General features: G+C 40.8%; 1 protein-coding gene across 1 annotated transcript in view; it reads left to right on the top strand.

Annotated features, from left to right (window-relative positions):
* The window catches only part of MSH2 (mutS homolog 2), a 47,674-nt gene extending 33,249 nt beyond the window's left edge, over nt 1-14,425 (top strand). The window contains exons 10-16 of the mRNA XM_066546297.1: nt 438-588; nt 3,482-3,579; nt 4,622-4,867; nt 6,362-6,566; nt 7,376-7,623; nt 11,798-11,970; nt 14,020-14,425. Coding sequence (XP_066402394.1) covers nt 438-588; nt 3,482-3,579; nt 4,622-4,867; nt 6,362-6,566; nt 7,376-7,623; nt 11,798-11,970; nt 14,020-14,190 — 1,292 coding nt within the window. The 3' untranslated portion in view covers nt 14,191-14,425. The remainder of the gene's footprint in view (nt 1-437; nt 589-3,481; nt 3,580-4,621; nt 4,868-6,361; nt 6,567-7,375; nt 7,624-11,797; nt 11,971-14,019) is intronic.
* Nucleotides 14,426-18,719: the final 4,294 nt, after the last annotated feature.

Raw genomic sequence — 18,719 nt, 5'->3', positions numbered from 1 at the left:
TTTTTTTTAGTGTAATTATGATACCTGGATGAGAAGAAGGAAAGCCAAGATTGTGTAGGGATGGAATGAGAAATCTTGTAATAAAACTATGTGTTAGTAGAAGGATCACAAGAGTAGAGGTGCTGTGCTAACAGCAGCAATGCAGAGTGTCCTTGCATTTTTCACCTTCCTGGAGAATTCATAGCAATAATTGAGAGCCTGATTTGAATATGCAGTTTGAGAGCATTTTAAAGCAAGAGCAGAGAATGAATCCATAATATATTTGTTTTTGGTCTGGGTATTTCTCATAGCTGTACAGAACCAAAGCAGGTCCATTCAATTAGGTCATGTAAGAGAGGCTAAATCATGGGAACTGAGGGCTAGTGAGCAGGAATAGCACAGGATGCAGGATTTGTGATAATACAGCTGGTTTCTTTTTCTTTGTTTTCATCTGAAAGGTTTGGAAGCTGGCAAAAGTATCAAACTGGAGACAAATTCACAGTTTGGGCATCACTTTAGGGTAACGTGTAAGGAGGAAAAAGCTCTCCGTAACAATTCGAAATATGGAATCATTGATACACAGAAGAATGGTGTGAAATTTACTAACAGGTATGAGATGATATTGGTGGTTTTTTAAGTCTGTTCTGAAAGGAATAGAATAGTTCCTTTATAATTATGCTGATAAACTGGATTCTCTACAAACTGTCACCTTTTTAATTGGCTCACAGATTGAAATATTGAGCAGGACTGGCATAGAGTTTATGTTAAAAGCTGCATTCCCCATTTTATGTTGCCAACTGTTGTGTATTTTTGGTCTTTTGACTTGGGCTAATTTCTCTGTTTTAGTTGCAGCAAGTATCATAATTGCTTTTACTGTGAGTGTTTATACAGACACAAGCTGCATTAGGGAATTTATGTTTATCCCCAAATGTGACATGCAGAATTTTGTTGCTGATTACCTTTTTTCCAAATCCTCTCTAATTTCTGTTAGTCTTGTGTATTGAACTTCAATTCTGTGGCACTTTTACTTGAGCTGTTAAAAAACATTTAGGTCTTCAGTTTAATTGCATTGAGGCTGTTTCAGTGTGTCCTTGTCTGGACAGCAGTTCTGACACAGACCAGCTGAAAAGTCTGTATTTTTTGTTGAATTTTAGCTCTTTTAGAGCGTTTTAGCAGGAGCAGGGGCTGCATCAGTCATCAGATATTTCTCTGTTCTTCAGTGTTTTTATACAGAGGAAACAAAGTAGGAAGAAATAATTACCCAATTCTTGCATGTGCAGAATTGGGTAATAATTTAAGTTGAAGGCTACTTCTTATCCCTCACTCAAAGCTGATGCACCTTGGGAATTAGATCCTATCTCAAGCTTAGATGGGGTAGCCCAGGGCTTTGTCTAAGTGCCCATCCTCTATAAGTATCCTTCACAGCCTCATGAGCTCAAGTTCCAGTGCTGAATTACTATTTATGAAAACTTTGCTCATCAGATCTAATGAGAATTTTCCTAATCAGATCTAAGGAGAATTTTTCTCTCAGAAATTTGGGATCTTAGGATCTCGTTCTTTTGCTCTGCACCTTCAAGGAGAGTCTGTTGCCTCTTCCTTCCAGGCTGATCCCAGATTCTCTCAGCCTGGGCAGGCATCTCTCTCAGCCTGGTCCTGTGTGCCACGTGCTCCAGCTCTGTACCTTGTGGTGAGCATCTGCTCCAGGTTCAGTGTTGGGAAGACAAAGCCCAAAACCAGAGGTGTCATCTCAGGAGTCCTGAGTAGAGGGGAAGAATGACTTCCTTCAACATACTGGGTCCACTCTAGCTAGAGCAGCCAGCAGGGGCTTGTCCTTCTCTACCTCAGGGCCACACTGCTGGCTTGTGCTTGATGGTGTAGAGACTGGTTTCTGTTAATCACTCACTTCCATAGTTAGAAATCGTTTGAAAAGGAGGGCAAACATATTCACACCAGCCAATGTGCTGGAGTCAGCACCCAGGACATCCCTCTGGCTGTCCTGAGCAGCCAAGACCCCTGCCAGGGGGCTCAGAGACCCTGGCACAGAGCCCAGAATTCCTGTGGTTTTGATTATGACCCGTGGAACAAATTACCAACCTTAGATGAAGATCTGCAAGCCATGACAAATTAGGTAGAATGATAGTGAATTTATCACAAGGTGAAAAAGTAGATTTTGGGGTTTCTGGAATGGGGATTCAGCGGGGCAAGATGGAGGGATCTGGGCGTGTCCAGCCTTTCTCCTTCTTCTTCTTGGCCTCCGCCTTTTGCTGTGATGTTGGCACTTACAGATTGGTTTAGAGTAGAAGCTCACTGTCTAACACAGGTGATAGTTATTGTAAAGTAAACATTGTACACGTAGTTTTTAGTATAAAGACATAACACAGCCCCTGGGACAGGCAGAGTGCCTGGAACTGTCCTGCTGGACAGACCTTGGCAGGACAGGAGAAAGAATTTTATAGGTAAGATACAATAAACAACCTTGAGACTGAGAAATGAAGAGCCCTGACTCCTTCTTCAAGTGCCAGGCTGGGAAAAGAGACTTTGGAACTCTTCACGGGGTCACTCTGACCAGCTAGAGACCCTGACATGCTGGTGTATTTCACACCAATTTACTTAAATGAACAAAGTGTAAACCTTAATTGCATTTTGTTTTAACATTTACTCCGAGGATATTTTTTAAAAACATCCATGAAATGTAAAACAGCTTTTTCCTGGTTCCAAATACATTGTGAATCTAAATGTATGATGAAGTTAGGCTTTTGTGTAACTGAGAAGATGTACTTAGAACCTGTACTTTGTCATCTGTTACTTTCCCTTAGTGAGACAGCCCGTGCATCACTAATAAAAAAGAATTCTCTGTACTTAGTTAAGTTATAGTTGCTTCTGTAGGTGGTACTTGCAGCACAAGACTGACTTCTGCCTATAGTGTGGGCACACGACTTGGGTGTGTTTCTTATTCAGTATTGCAGACTCCTGTTCTTTGTTTGGGAGACAACCTTGAGAAGAATAAAAACTTGTTTAAACTCTTGTCTTTATTTCAGCTTACCTTAGTTGGAAGGTCAGCACCTGTTCATAGTGACAGTAATTAATTTAGGTTTTTACTAAATGAAAGAAGTCAATGCCTTCAGATCTGATAAGCCTGTTGTAGGACTCTGGGCTAATTACACAGTTGCTTAGCAGCAAAATGTAGCAAAATAGCCAGAAATTTGAAGAGCTAGTCCTTATCACACAGCAGTTCTATAATAAACATAGATGATGTCATGTGTTGATGCTAGAATTTCTGGTTTGGCTCTTATGGGTGATCTTAAACTTGGAATTAATCTTGAGGCCTGGTGCCTTGGTGTGCATGAATTGTAGGTCAGTTGCTTTGTGGTCTTTGTGCTGAACATTGCTGTTAAAACAGCTGGGGACACTTGGTATAGACTCTGATGAGGAGGCCAAAAGTTTGGCATTGTAGGTGAAGGCAGAACAACACAGCTTCTAAATACTCTTGTTTTGTTCACAGCAAACTGAGTGCCATCAATGATGAATATATAAAGAACAGGGAAGAGTATGAAGAGGCTCAGGATGCAATTGTTAAGGAAATCATTAACATTGCTTCAGGTGAACATGCCACTGTTGATGTGTGTCACAGTCTGGAGTGCTGGGAGGGAGGACTTGCTGTTTTCTCTGAGGGACTTTTACAGAGACAAACTGTAATATTGCCCAAAGAATTGGTGTCAAAAATGAGGTGTGGCTTTCAGACAGTTGTTGAAAGTTTGAAGTATGAATTGTCTTCTCTTGCCAGACCCTTTCCTGGCATTGCTTCAGATGTGTAGTGATGAGGTATGTGCAAATGCTAATCCCATAATAGGAGCAAAAATAAGGCCTTAAGGGTCACATCTATCCTTCACCTACCTCCCTGACTCTGGGCATCTTCACCCAGACAGCAGAAGAGGTAAAGGACAACAGAGAACTGAAGGAGTGGGACCTGAGGTCTAAGAGCATTGATAAGCAGGATATGATCAAGTTAGTTGCTGCTTACATGGTAATAAATATTATTGGTTTCCTAAGTTATTTCCCTATATTTTGCTCCAAGATTGCCTACTTACAGGGCATTCTTTACTATCCTTCACCAAAAGCAGAAGGGACACTGGGGAATTTGGGCTGTAGACTCCAGTCCCTCATCCCTTTCACAGAAGAAACCAAACACTGTAACTTCAAAAGCCAAACAAAAGAACTTCAAAAGCTGGTACTGGGGATGCTGGGCCATCTATCCTGGTGTCACAGGCTCTGTATCTGACAGACCCCTCCCATCATTCACACAAACAGGTGGCTGCTGTGTCTCAAGTGTCTTTTCTTGTGTGAGCATCAGAGTGCTGTGTATTGTTCATGAAGGAAACTTACTGGATTTCCAGCTGAGGGAAAATAATCAGCATGGCCTCACCTCCTCCTTTCCTTAGTCTGAGGAAGTCTCTGTGTATTCAAGGCATGGGAACCTCAGGATTGCATCCTAGGCTCTCCCAGGAGTTGACTTTCCTCTTGAAGAAAATTGTTACTGCAGATGAATTACTTGCTGGACTCAGTGTAGGCTTCAAGGTACCTTCTCAGCAGGAGCAAAAGACTAGTTACTGGCACTGAGCTCCATCTCCTGTGTGCACACCAGGTTATGCAGAGCCCATGCAGACCATGAACGACGTGATAGCCCAGCTGGATGCCATTGTCAGCTTTGCCCACGTGTCCAACGGGGCTCCCGTGCCCTACGTGCGGCCCGTGGTGCTGGAGAAGGGCCAGGGCAGGATGGTGCTGAGAGGGGCCCGGCACCCCTGCATCGAGGTGCAGGATGAGGTGGCCTTCATCCCCAATGACATCACCTTCGAGAAGGGCAAGCAGATGTTCCACATTATTACTGGTAAATATTGCCCATCTCTTCTTTGTTTGTTATTTACTTTGTGAATGTCTCGGGTATTTCCAATAAGGATGTCTTTTTAAAAAGGAAAAACCAAACCAGCAACAGGCAAAACAAATCAGCAACCTAATAAAATTCTGTCAAAACAATTTCTCTCATCAAGGGCGAGCAGCTACTGAGTTATCATCTTTCTGCATGGGGAATAAGATTTAGCTCTGGAAAAGAAGGGAGGGTATTTTGTAAGCTATTATTTATTGCTAGTTTTGATTATATTTTTTTAAAAAGTGTCCCCAATGTTCATGTTACCTTTGACTGTGGATATTCTATATATTTCTGTACATACAGGCACAGTTCTCATCATCCAAACTAACAGTAATGGAGTTGGTTATTGTAATTTTAGTTGTAGTGCACTGTTTGGTGAAGGTGATCACTAATTTACAAATAGTCATTTGTGAAGAAAAGAGAGGCTGCTGGACAGTAGAAAATAAGAAATTAGTCCTTTCCTAAAGTAAGATCTTAGTGAAAGTAACTCCACAAACCAGGCAACCTTAGGAGCTGAAAAGCCTGACCCTGCTAAAGTGGTTTGGAAAATTCCACTAGGCATCAATTGTACTTTGTTAGTGTTTTCTTTGTGAAGCATTAAAGTTGATTTTAAATGCAAAACATGTTTCAATGACTGTACCATTTTTTACTCTTTTCTCTGGTGTAATTAAGATAATTTTACTACACACTAAAACATTTTTAGTGTTTATAGATTTAATTGAATCTAAATTTCCATCCAGATGTCCTTAACATACGTTCTGAGTGGCAAAGATCTGAAATTAGGGAATAATTAACGAGCACTTCTAACATAATCAAAAAGAAAAATAAAAAATCTGAATTAATGCATGGTAACACGCTTCTTTTTCTGGTTAGCGAAAGTGTAAAATTGGTTTTAATTATTGGTTTTCTGGATAGTACTTTTTTTTTCATTTGTATTTCAGTTACAATTAACTGCTTAATATCTGGGTTTGCTGATTCTGAGTGACCCATTAGCTTGTACCTAGTCTGTAACTGAGCTGTTTAATTTTTACAGAGAAATTGTAATAGTAGTTTCTAATAATTTGTTTTCACCTCAATTCTTAAGCAGAAATAAATACTGATAATTTTTTAATTTAAAGCTTATTAGTTTTAGGTATGAATACATGTTTTAGATGACTGCTTATACTTTTGAAAAGTCCCAAAACTTATGAAGGGCCCTGATTTTCTGTGATCACCTTTCTTTTGAAAAAGGAGCATTCAGTAAGACAAACAATCAAGCCTTGTTAGCCCTGGAGCCACTTGTTGCACCTGTTAGACAAGTTTGCTGCCCTTTTGTGGCAAGAAAGTAATAAATTTAAACACTCTTTGTTCTAATTTAGAGCCCGTTCTCCTTTTAAAAAACTGTTCAATTGTAAAAAAAGATGCTTTTTCAATTAATTTTTTGAAAATTAATTGAAAAATTAATTTCTTCTTTAGGCCCTAACATGGGGGGAAAATCAACATACATCCGGCAGACAGGGGTGATTGTTCTCATGGCCCAGATTGGGTGTTTTGTGCCCTGTGAGTCTGCAGAAATTACCATTGTGGATTGTATCCTGGCTCGGGTGGGAGCAGGAGACAGCCAGCTCAAAGGAGTGTCTACTTTCATGGCTGAGATGCTGGAAACTGCCTCAATCCTCAGGCAAGTCCTGTGCTTCTGTTTGATTGTCTTGGTAGGGGTTGATGGGGAAAGAAGTGCTTTAAGAGAGGTGCATTTGAGATTTTTCTTTTGTGGGGAATCTTAGTGGAGAATTGTCACATTCACATTTTCTGAAAAATCCCTTCACCCAGGATTTTTCTCCTGGGAAGCTGAGAAGCCTCAGAGAAGAATCAAAACAATAATTATGTCATTTGCTTCTCCTGTGTTTTGCTCATGTGGAATGTGTTTGAAGATTGTTTACTCACAAGTGATTGTTTCATTGGTTTTCTGTGAATTATTTTGACTCATTGGCCAATCAGTGCCAAGCTGTGTTGAGAGCTCTGGAGAGAGTCACGAATTTTCATTATTATCTTTTCAGCATTCTGTAAGTATCCTTGCTGTATTCTTTAGAATAGTTTAGTATAGTATTCTTTAATATAATATAGTATCATAAAATAATAAATTAGCCTTCTGAGAACATGGAGTCAGATTCATCATTACTGCCTTAGTCTGGAGGCAACCCAAATACAATAGAGAATCTCAAGTTCTTTTTAGCTGGTGCATAAGTTCTGGAAGTAGCCTTCTGTTTATTCCAGTGGTCAATACAGAGTTGCTACCAAGAGGCCAAAGTCTAAATGGGACCAAGAACCTAGTGTGGAATGATCTGTGTGATGCTGTGTCTGCTGTATATTTGTTAATAAGAAGGGTCTTTTGCCTCTTCCATGCTCTGCATCCACAGCATAACCTGTGATACTCCAAGATCCAGAGTTCATGCTGCTATCAAACATTAACAAATGCTCTTGTGCTTTTAGGACAGCAACTGAGAACTCCCTGATTATCATTGATGAGCTGGGAAGAGGAACTTCCACCTACGATGGCTTTGGCTTAGCCTGGGCTATCTCGGAATACATTGCCAGCAAAATCTGTGGGTTTGCCATGTTTGCCACACACTTCCATGAGCTCACAGCTCTTGCTGACCAAGTGCCAACAGTCAATAACCTCCATGTCACTGCTCTGACCAGCGATGACACACTCACCATGCTTTATCGGGTCAAGGAAGGTAAGGCTGGGTCTCAGCTTTGAGGAAAGTCTGAGAGTCCTGAGAGAGAAAAATATCAATGTGTGGATTTTTTGTTATGGGTTTTGTTATTGTTGTTTGGTGGTTTTTTGTTTGTTTGTGGGGTTTTTTGGTGATTTGTTTTGTTTTGTTTTTTATTTGGGGTTTTTTGGTGGTTTTGGGGTTTTTTTGGTTTTTTTGGTTTTTTTGGGGTTTTTTTTAGGTGTTTTAATAGGTTTTTTGTTATTGTTTTTTGGTTTTGTTGGTTTTTTGTTTGGTTGGTTTTTTTAAATCTTATTTTGCTTTTGTTTTTTGGGGGATTTTTTTGGTTGTTTTGTGTTTGCTTTTTGTTTTTTTTTTTTTGTTAAGGTTGGGATTAAATATGTGAGATAGTGTTTGTCGTTCAGATTTAGATGTTTCTTAGTGTTTATTTATACTACACTCTTATAAGTTGTGAGTTCTGCAGTGCTTTACTAATAAATTAAAAAATGGAGCCATATTTCTCTTTGTAGAAGGTCTTTTAAGGATAAACTGTTTAGGATAAAAGGATAAAATTAAGAAATAGCACTTAAATTATTTTTATTTTTAACTTAATAACTAACTACTTGTGACCCTCAATGTGGACTTTATCTAATTACACAACATTACTTAAACTCATGAAGAAGAAGGATTAGCTTCTGCTCTAAAATTTCTGTTTTGTTTTATATATATTACTATATTCAAGAACTTAAAACTCCAAGTTTTTTATTATGTGATATTACACATTTCTATTCAAACTACACACTTATAATCCTAGTTCTATTGTTCAATTTTGGAAGCTTTCTCTATGGCTTCAGGTTAATTGCAGTGTTCTGTTGGGGGTCAGTGTTTGTCAGCACAGAAAGTCAAAAATTCTCAGTAACCAGGGTTCCAGCATTAATGGGAAAAAAAATCCCCCCCCAGTTTGTGTCATTCTCCAGGCTTGGGGTAATATTATATATATATATATATATATATATATATATATATATATTCATATATAGTTCTCTGTCCATGGAGAGTGTGTGTGACAGAAGCTCTGTGTGAACACAGTAGGTGATGTTGTTAATGATATTTCTTAAGTTGTCTAGGCTATTTCTGCCACTCAGGTTGATGCTTTTGAATTGCTCTCTTTTTCTTTTTTAAAGAAGAAGGGTTCCAGAAGGTTATTTTCAGTTTTCCTAAAACAGCTATTTTAACCTGCTGATGGAAGAGACTTACATTTCTTAAACTGTTCTTTTAAAAGGAATGAGTGCACCTTTTATGTGCTGACAGTTTTTAATAATTGCTATTTCATTGTAATAAGACTTAGTCTTACATTGCCCAATTTATACAGAAGTTTGATATAGGAAAAATCATATGGGTAATTTTTAGCAAATGGCATCACAATAAAACAAGAAGTAGCCTGGTTTGTTAGTATAATTTCTGTTAGATGTATTTAATTAAAGTCTTTTAGTGAATCCAGTTATTCCTTTCAGTATTAAATTAAACAATTTTTAATTAGGCATAATTTCATCTATTCCTCTTGTTTCCCTATATCCCCATCATTTGTTTTTGTTCCCTTCAGTAGGAGCCTGTATTTATTGCTAAATAAAGCAGAGCTGTAACTGTGCCTTGCAAGGTGTGTCCATTTATGGCATTTCTAATTTAGTTGTGAACTCTACAGTGATTTTGGATTGTTCTCACTAGAGTATTTCAGTCCAGTTGGCAACCTCTGGGCTGAGGTTTTGATTTAAAATGTGGGCAGAGTGCTCCTTCTCACTCTGTGTACCTCTTAATTTTCCTCTTCTGAGTTCCACGGCAGAGGAATGAGTTAGGTAACATTTCAATGGGTAGAGCAGGGTTACTGTAGAACACTCTGGCTCTCCTGGATCTGATACCTTGCTGGTTTTACTCCTATGACATTACTAACTGCCTACTTCTTACCCATTTCTTCTGGTTTTAAATCCATTAAATTACTTCATTTCTTGCCCGTAGATTACATGTATGACCGCTTCTAATTTTGTGTTCTCCTCTGGCTATAATCTTGCAGCTAGCTTTTGGGTAGTTTCCTGTAAAGCTGTGGGAGACTGCTCTGAGCAAGGGGAATCACAGTAGGAGCAGAAGTAAGGGATGCTCCTAAGGAATGCCCAGTTTTTGCTTGAATATTACTCCAAATTGCTGTGGCTCTGGTTCCCACTGGAGAGGAGGTGTCTGTGGTTCTTTCCTAGTTTGCTGTTCCCCATCTTCTCCAGCACATGTTGAGCTCCTTCCACCAAGTGCATGCTTGAAATGGTGCTTAAAAGGTGACTTAGTGTGGCATTGGAACTGAATAAAGATAGTCATAAAAATAGTCATGAACTGCTGCAAGTGCACATGGATACCAAGTGGATTTTGTGCAGCAGGAGATGGTGATGTACAGAATCTGCCAACAAGCCATCTTTAGGTGCCTTAGTTTGAGCATGTTGGTTGAGGAGGGAGTCAATATACACTGTATCAAAACCTTCTACATCCTTTGGAACAGCAGCTCCTACAATAAAGCTCCCTAATATTCCCCAGACTGTTGGGTGGGTTCTCTTTCTTCAACCCACTCCTTTTGATTTTAAAATCTGTATTAATTCAGCCATTTTGGTCATGATAAGAACTGTAGAAAACCATTTTCATATTTTTCTTCAGTCAGTTTTGCCATTTTTAGTCATACACATCTTTGTACGTGCAAGGTCTTTTCATTCCACCCATTTTCTTGGAAGTGCTGTTGAGCATGGAGACCCAAATTTCTTATCTATCTACTTAAACCTCTGTCAGAGGAGATGCAACACTCTGAAATCTTCAGCTTTAAATACCTGGTCTCCAATCAGATATTCATCTCTCACCTAAGTTTCTGCATTTAGTGTGCTCTTTCCCTTTTGGGGTTGCCATATTGCTCCATCAGGGATGTGCATATAGGCAGCTCAGATACAGCTGTGTTTTGAAACAAGTAGCAGGTTTGATGTTGTTTGAAATGTATAACCAGACCTGAAAAGCATGACAAGGAACTTTTATACAGTGTTTTCAGCCATGTCTTTGTGCTTCAAGAGTGACAAAATCACCAGAAGAGGAGACACATGAAGTGCTGTTCTCCAGGCCTCTGCTCAGGATTCTCTGAGCTGAGAACTGAGTTAGCTCTGGGTCTGGGCAGGTGTGTTTTTTTAAAACAAAATCAAGAAGACAAATTCCTGCTTAAATGGGTTCCTTTCCTTTAAGAAACCTGAGAGATTACAGGGCTAATAAAACAGAAGAAGTCTAAATGCTAAGTTTTCCTTCACCTATTCTTTGGTTATCTGGTATTTAATAGATTATTAGTTAACAAAAAAAACCCTACTGTAATTTTGCAAGTGTAATTAATTTATTCTTAACTCCTTTTTGGAGACCAGAATTAAAAGGCTGTAGCAATATCTGTGGGAGGACAAATGGAATTATGATAATGTAAACAAATAAGAATTGATAGATTTTTATAGAGGGCTTTTGATACTGAAGTGAAAATTGTTTTATGTAACTGTGTATAATTTACATATTCTGAGTAATTAAGAGGACTTTTCTCGAACACATTATGAACAGTGTATTAATTGATGTAAGTGTGAAGTTACAGTTGAGAGATTTTGATATAATTAAAGATGACTCCTGAAGACTGAGGAATTGTGTGGTTCAGATGCAAAGGAGGAGAGAGATGATCGAGAATACAACATTTTTAATATTTGTCTATACACACACACACATATATATTTATATAGGTATAGAGTAAATGTCAGAGGTACCTATTAAGAACATGCAAACTATTATATTCTACAGACTGTGCCAAAATACTTTAGTAAAAATCATTGTTCAATTTGATTCAAATACTAGAGGGAAATACTCTCTGTCTGAAGAGTTTTCCATTTCTTCTCAAAGCACTTTGGAGCTCTGCAATTACTGCTCTAATAGAGCTTAATTAAATAAGAGCATATTAATTAAATAAGAGCATATTCTTTGTGTTATCATTTTTAGTAGAAAAGGTAAATCAGAAAGTGTTGAGGAGAAACAAATAATGTCACACACTTAATTTTTCAGAGCAGAGAGCTATTACAAGCATGTCCATATAATCTTTGTGTAGCCATATTGTCTTCTAAGAATTCTTAACTGGGTTTTTTTCCTCTGCATCCAGGTGTTTGTGACCAGAGTTTTGGAATACATGTAGCAGAGTTGGCGGCTTTCCCAAAACATGTGATAGAAAGTGCAAGAGAGAAAGCATTGGAGCTGGAGGAGTTTCAAAACATTGGCAAGTCCAAGGAATCTGAAGGAGAGCCACCAGCCAAGAAATTATACAGAGAAAGAGAGGTTTGCTGTCAGAAATATTTTTTAAAATTTGAATTGCTGAAGCAAAGTCATTTAAGGATTCAGATTCCCCCAAAGCCTGAGGATAATTACCCTGTAATGTACTTTTCCATTACAAAATGGCTTGGCTACAAGGTTTGTTAGGAGTTGAAGAGATGTTCAGGGGTAGTGAGTTTGATTTAGATTAATTTCAAGTTAATGTAGGCAAGAATTTTATCTAAAAACATAGATTTAAGATACAGCTTTTGTTACCATTGTGTAGAATATTCTTGGCTCTGCAGTTGGGTCACACCTGGTTTTGCTCCCCCTTGTCTGAGTGTTCATTTGGTGCCATGGTGTTCTTGGAGCCCAGTGTGATCAGATCTGTTCACACCAGAGGAAAGCTGAATACCCAGCCTTCTCCTTGGTGCCCTTCCCTGTCCCATCAGAACTGTCACATCTCAGTTGCTGATCATACCAAAGAACACACCAATCAGTACCTGGAATGGCTGATTTACACCTGATTTACAGGTGTCACAAAGCAAAGTCTCTTTAGAGAACCTTCCTTCCCAAGTAGTGTAGAGGAAAACAAAGGCTGCAGGAAGCTTTCACAGAACATCCTGTGTTGTCTTGTTGCTGGATTAAGAGTCCTGACAGTGGCATCTGTGGCAGACTCCTGGGAAATCCAGTGTTGCTGCTTTGTGGCTTGCATTGGTTTTTGTCCAGTGTAGCTGGGTCCTCCTTGCTGTGTGCATGCAAACCTGCTTGCAGAGCTTTGTTCTGTGTCCCAGCAGCCAGCCTGAAACTCCCCAGCCATGTACCACCCTGATCTCCTTCTGGCAGAGACTAGGGACTGCTCCAGTGTTTGGAAGCCTTGAAGTGTTAGTCCACATCCAGAGCACTTGCTACATTTAAAAAGCCTTTGCTCTAGACAGAGGCTGTTACCTGTTACTTTATTTTCAGTTTCAGAGGTCAACTGCATTTGTTGTTCCTGGCTCAGTAAGTGGATCTGATGCTTTAGATGAACAGTCTCTGGTTTGTTCTGCTTTTTACTGCCAGAGGGCTTCCCCTCCAGCTACCTCAGTTGCTCCACTATTACCTTTCCTGTGTCAGGCATTGTGGTGAAGGAATTTTTAGATTAGTTGGACCTGGCTGCATGGTCCTAAGTTGGTGTAAATTAAATTGACATAGCAAAAGCTTGTGACAAGTACAGCATCATGTTTTATTCTTGGGTGTTTCAGTAATAGAAAATATGCCATAAACCCTCTAGGCAATAGAATGGCAGAGCTTTAAATGTCTCACCCAAAGAATTTGTCTGCCTTGGTTAACACTGTGTGTAGAGGGAAAAGGGTACTATTACTTTTTGGAAACTTCTGCACTGAAAACTACTGTATCAGTCTTAAATGATAAGAGGAAAGCTCAGTGAACTTTTCAGTAGAATTCTACAATGCAGAGGAGTGGACAAACTTCTGCATTCTGGACCAGTTGTTTCCAGTACAGGGATTCTGAATACTGTTCATTGCAATGTTTGTTCTTGCTATTTAAGTCAGATTGTTTAGAAGTTCCACTTTGCCTGTTTGTGTAAAAGCATATGCATAAAGCCTAATTATCATCTGTTCTCCTTGGTGACGGCCACTCTGCAGTTGCTTGGTTACAATTTGTCCTTTCCTTTTGCATGTTGAAGCATTGCTTTTGATTGACAGTCCCTTCCAAAAGTAACTGGTTTGGGTAATATGACCATTCTGGTGCTATTACTGCTGGCAGTGCTCACCTCATGTTGCTGCACACTGGAATTAAGTGTGGAACACTTACAGGAGATTGCAGTGTTAAATACTGTATTTATGCTGATCAACTGGTGCTTTTTGCTCATGCATGGAAAGAGAACTTCTGGTACCAGTGCAAGTGGTTTGTTCTGGTGTTCAGAACTTGATAGCAAGGACAAAAATAACCATGATTTTTGCCTGCACTTAGTTTCTGCTGATGAACAATACTTTGTATCTGTAGGGAATTTCAAAAATTCCTGCTTGCAATCTAAACACCTTTTCTGTTTTCTTTTCCTTCTCTTCATTTCAGGAAGGTGAAAAGATAATTCAGGATTTTCTTTGTCAAGTGAAAGCATTGCCCTTGACAGATATGTCAGAAGAAGACATCAAAGTCAAGTTGAAGCAGATGAGAAATGATGTGCTGGCAAAGAACAACAGTTTTGTGAATGAAATAATTTCTCGAACGAAAGTTGCATCATGAAATGTGCAAGAACAGGATACAGCTCCTGAAGCATGTTTTGTATTGAAAGAACTGTAATTTTCTTGTCTTGTAGCTTTTATACTTTATGATACTTGTGCTCATTTATGTAGGCATTTTTTCTTGGATTGTAATTATTTTGTAAAAAATTCTGAGCACGTTACGTGCCAGATTCCTGCTTTAGTTGGGATCATTTTGTCCTGTTAGAAGTTTGCAATAAAATGGTTTTTCATATTGAGTATTATTGACTTCACTAAGAGAATGTGTAATGCTTTTCCAGAAGTGGCCTAGAAAGTCTGACAGCTGAGGTGTCAAACAGTTGCCAGAGCCTTGGAAAGCAGCAGTAGGTACACAAAATCTTTGTCCTGGGCCATGCTTCTTTTTTGTGTGATGCAATTGTATTAATTAATTCACTGAAGATTTAGTAGTGCTGTATTAGTGCTCCATTAGGAAAAAGTCCATCTAAGTGTGTCTAGGTGGCCAAGAGGGCCAGGGGCATCCTGGCCTGTATCAGCAAGAGTGTGGCCATCAGGACCAGGGCAGGGATTGTCCCCCTGCACTTGGCACTGGTGAGGCCACACCTCCAGTGCTGTGTCCAGTTCTGGGCCCCTCACTATGGGAAACACACTGAGGTGCTGGAGAGGCTCCAGAGGAGGACAGTGGAGCTGGAGAAGGGTCTGGAGCACAAGTCTGATGAGAAACAGCTGGGGAGGCTCAGCCTGGACCAAAGGAGTCTCAAGGGAGACCTTAACCCTCTCTACAAGTCCCTGGAAGTAGGGTGTAGCCAGGTGGGGATTGGTCTCTTCTCCCAAATAACAAATGATAGGAAAAAACAGCCTCAAATTGCACCAGAGGAGTTTTAGGTTGGGTATTAGGAAAAACTTCTTCCCCAAAAGGGCTGTCAAACCATGGAACAGGCCACCTGGAGAAGTGTTGGAATCACCACTGTGGATGTATTGGCAATGCACATGGATGTGGCACTCAGGGACATGGCTCAGTGGTGGCCCTGGCAGTGCTGGGTTAATGGTTGGATTCCACAATCTTTGGTCTTTTCCAACCAGATGTCTCTGCAGTTTGTCAGAAACTTTTTGTGTATGTGCCTGCACAGGTCTTGGGAGGGGTGAGGTTGGGTGGGAGGGGCTTTTTTTGTTGTTATGTGAATGGTAGTGCTTGAGTCAAATACACTGCAGGCCTGCTCTTCCTGCCTGAGTTGTGGTTTTGTAATGGAAGCAGAGGCTGGGGTGAAGTTACATTTCAACTGGAATGTCTGAGCTGATCATGATTAGTGAAGGCTGTCTGCAAAGTAAGAATACATTGATTTTTATCTGATGTGCTTCTCTCATTGAGGCAGTTTGAAAGCATGCTGGTACAAGTTTATTTTCTCCTTGAAATGTAGCATTTTAAATTGTAACTGAAGGATACTACCTATATTTAAAACTGTCAGCGTTGAAAGACTAATGGGAAAAGTTGTTTGTCACAGGAGATGATAGAAATAAAATCATGCTGAAGATGTTAGGCAAACTTGCTGTGTTCAGAGATTGCATCAGTGGGTGTGTGCTGGGGACAGCAGTGCTGCTGTTAAACTGAGCTATAGTGCTGTGTCAGGGATTCATGTGTTGCAGTGGTGTCCATTTAAACATTTAAATAGTCATAAAAGAGGTGTGATGTTCAGTTTGCTCTTGGATAATGCTTGTACTTAGACCAGGACTGGGACATATTAGATCTGCTTTACAGAAGCACTAAAGGCTTGTTTGAGAGGTTGGGGTGCTGCATGAACACCTTTCTGGCCATTAAATTAAAATGTATTTTGCTTACAAAGACAAAAACAGATTTGCATTTACAAACAGCACAGTTAATGCATGGCGTGGAAAAGCATCAGAATGAAAAATCTGTTGCATAAAGTAACAATGTATGTTTTTGCAATTTTGATTGTTTCAACCACCAAAGTATCCAAAAATGTTGGCTGGCACTGCTTTAGGTTATTGATAGAAAGGTTCCTGTGAGACTGGAATGGCTGCTACTGACAGCCTCTGCCTGTGCATGCTGAGATCCCTGTGGTCTGAGCAAAAACACCCCTTGCTCAGTGTCGTGTCCATGTAACCAAGAGAACAGGCATAAAACCACCAGAGGTCATCCCTCCCAGGAATTTCTCTGTTGTCCCTCTGACTCTGTGTGCACTTTTAAGTGTCTGTTTAGCCAAGAAGTTCTTCACTGAGCTGCCACCAGCAAGAGGAGCCACTTCTCTGCTTCCCTCATTGCCTTTGTGTTCTTTGTGTCCACTCTTCCCTTTCTGGGTGCAGTGCCTCAGTTCTGTGTGTCTGCAGCGTGCTGAGGACAGACTGCTTCTATGTATTGCAGTTGGAGGCTGATAGAGGTGTTCCTGTGTGGCCAGATTTGCCTGTCTGAGGGTGAAAGGTGCTCATGTGTTACTCAGGAGTGATGGGCCAGCACCTTCTGTGTGCTTCAGAGAGGGTCTCGTGTGTCTGCAGCAAAGAAGATTCAGGTTTTCTCTTTTTTTTTTCTCTCTCAGGTTTCCCTTCAACACTCACAAGGAAGAAAGGTGCAAATTAACAAGATTTTAAAGGTAATCTTTTGAACTGTTTTTCTCTTCTACACTACACTTCCCCCTCCCTCTGCTGCTGGATATAGGCAGGAAGAGATCAAGCAGGGTTAAGTCTCCATATGCCAGAGCTGCTGGCAAACTGGGTTACAGGTACTGTGATTTCATCTGAGCAGGCTGGGTGGCTATTTTTGCTGGTTCCAATTTAGCTTTTTGTTCAGAAATGTACCTATGGGGCAGGAGCAATTCCACAACTTGTCTGCTTATTACAGAGCTGTGCTAGGGATGCAGATTATCAACATTCCAAAGGAAACGAACGAGGCTGTTGAGGAGCAGTGAGGCCATGCAGTGTTAGCCTTCAATAAAGATGCAAGGTTCTCTTTGCTCCTTCACCTGAGAAAGCTGGGCACTGAGTGCTGCAGGCAAGTGGGTCTTTTTGGTCTCTGTTCATCTAGAAGGCTCCTCATGAAGAAAACTGCATTAGATGAGGTAAAACAAAAGAGGTGACATGAGCAAACACTGAAGGAATTAATTTTCCTTTGGTGATTTCACTGCCCTTTTAGGGATCAGGAGCACCTGGTAGCCAGCCTGAAGAGAAAGTGTTGGGTTTACCTCTTGGGTTGTGGTCAAAGGCTCCAGTTAGGGCTGGATGACTCCAGGGATCAAAGGAATGCTGCCTGCCAGATTTGGGCTTGTCTGCATATTCCAGCTTGCATCTGTGCCTGTTCATCTCAAATAATAATGCAGTCACCAAGTGGCTCTGTGTCTCTTTCCTCTGCTGGAGCTGAGGTGGTTCTGGAATCAGAAATGGCAGACCAGGACTGAGGTGAGTCCTTGCCCACTGGAAGCAGCACTGACACTGTCCTGAGGAGACTTGCAGAGCTTTGGATCCCTGCTGGTGACAATGACCCTGCTGGTGGCCTGGCTTTGCAGAGCAATGCAACTTTGCATCAGCTCTTAGGGCATGCAGCTGTTCTGGGCTGACAACCACCCTGTCAGTACTGGGAGTGCTCCTGCTCTGACTTTTCCAGATCCAGGGAAGCCTGGAGGAGAGCTCATTGCTGAGCTCTGGGATTGTGTGAGCAGTTTCATCTGGTTTGGTGTGAGATTAGGATGCTGGTTTAAACTGGTTTTCATGGTATTAATTTAATGAGTTTTCAAACACCTAGCCACTACACAGGCTGAGCAATTTCTCTGGCTATGAAGCAGTGAGACATTTGGTCTTGCTATTCTGCACTGGGGCAGATTTATTTGAAAACTCAAGGGAGAGCATTTTCTGCTCTGTATCTGAAGAAGTGTGAGGTCAAGCATTGAATTCTTTGCCTCTTGCTGACCTGGGAAGAAGGAAAAGAAGTGGCCTCAGGAACCTGAAGCCTCAAAATACAAAGGGAGAGGTGCTGTCATCTTCCTGTGATGGCTGCAACCCTTGCAGGTATAACTTGGCTCTTGATGCTGTTTGCTGAAAAAGCCTTGTTAGCAGCTGTCTCTCAGAATTCCTGTTCCTCTCCCAGTCTTGCAGCCTTTCCCAGCCTTTTCCCTGTTCCTGCCAAGCTCCTGCACTGTTCCTGTACACAGGGAGCACCTTGCAGTGCTTCTTTTATGTGTGTGTGTGTCTCTCTCAGCTGCCAGCAGAGATTTTTATTTGCATGGGGTGGGACAGGGGTAGATGCATCCCTGCACCTGCTGCTTTGCCAGTCAAATTGAGGGGGACCAACCTCTGCTGTTAAAGAGGGAAGTGACAATTTCTGATCCCTTTCAGTGGCAGCTGGGACTTGCCCTCCTGACTCAGTGTCCCCTGTCCCCTGACCCAGCAGCAGTGCCTGTAGCTGAGGGAAGCAATTGTGTAAAGCAGGTGACAGGTTGTGTTTGCTCCTCCAGCTGCAGCAAGCAGTGCTTTCCTAGAGGTGAGAAAATGTGTTTGCTCCTTTCCTTTGTGGGAAAAAGGTGCCTTGGCACCTGCTTTGAGCTGCTT

The sequence above is a fragment of the Molothrus aeneus genome, chromosome 3 (assembly GCF_037042795.1).
Source record: "Molothrus aeneus isolate 106 chromosome 3, BPBGC_Maene_1.0, whole genome shotgun sequence".
NCBI classification, from domain to species: Eukaryota; Metazoa; Chordata; class Aves; order Passeriformes; family Icteridae; genus Molothrus; species Molothrus aeneus.
Note: the sequence above shows the minus strand (reverse complement) of the source record. Positions and strands in the feature narration are given on the sequence as shown.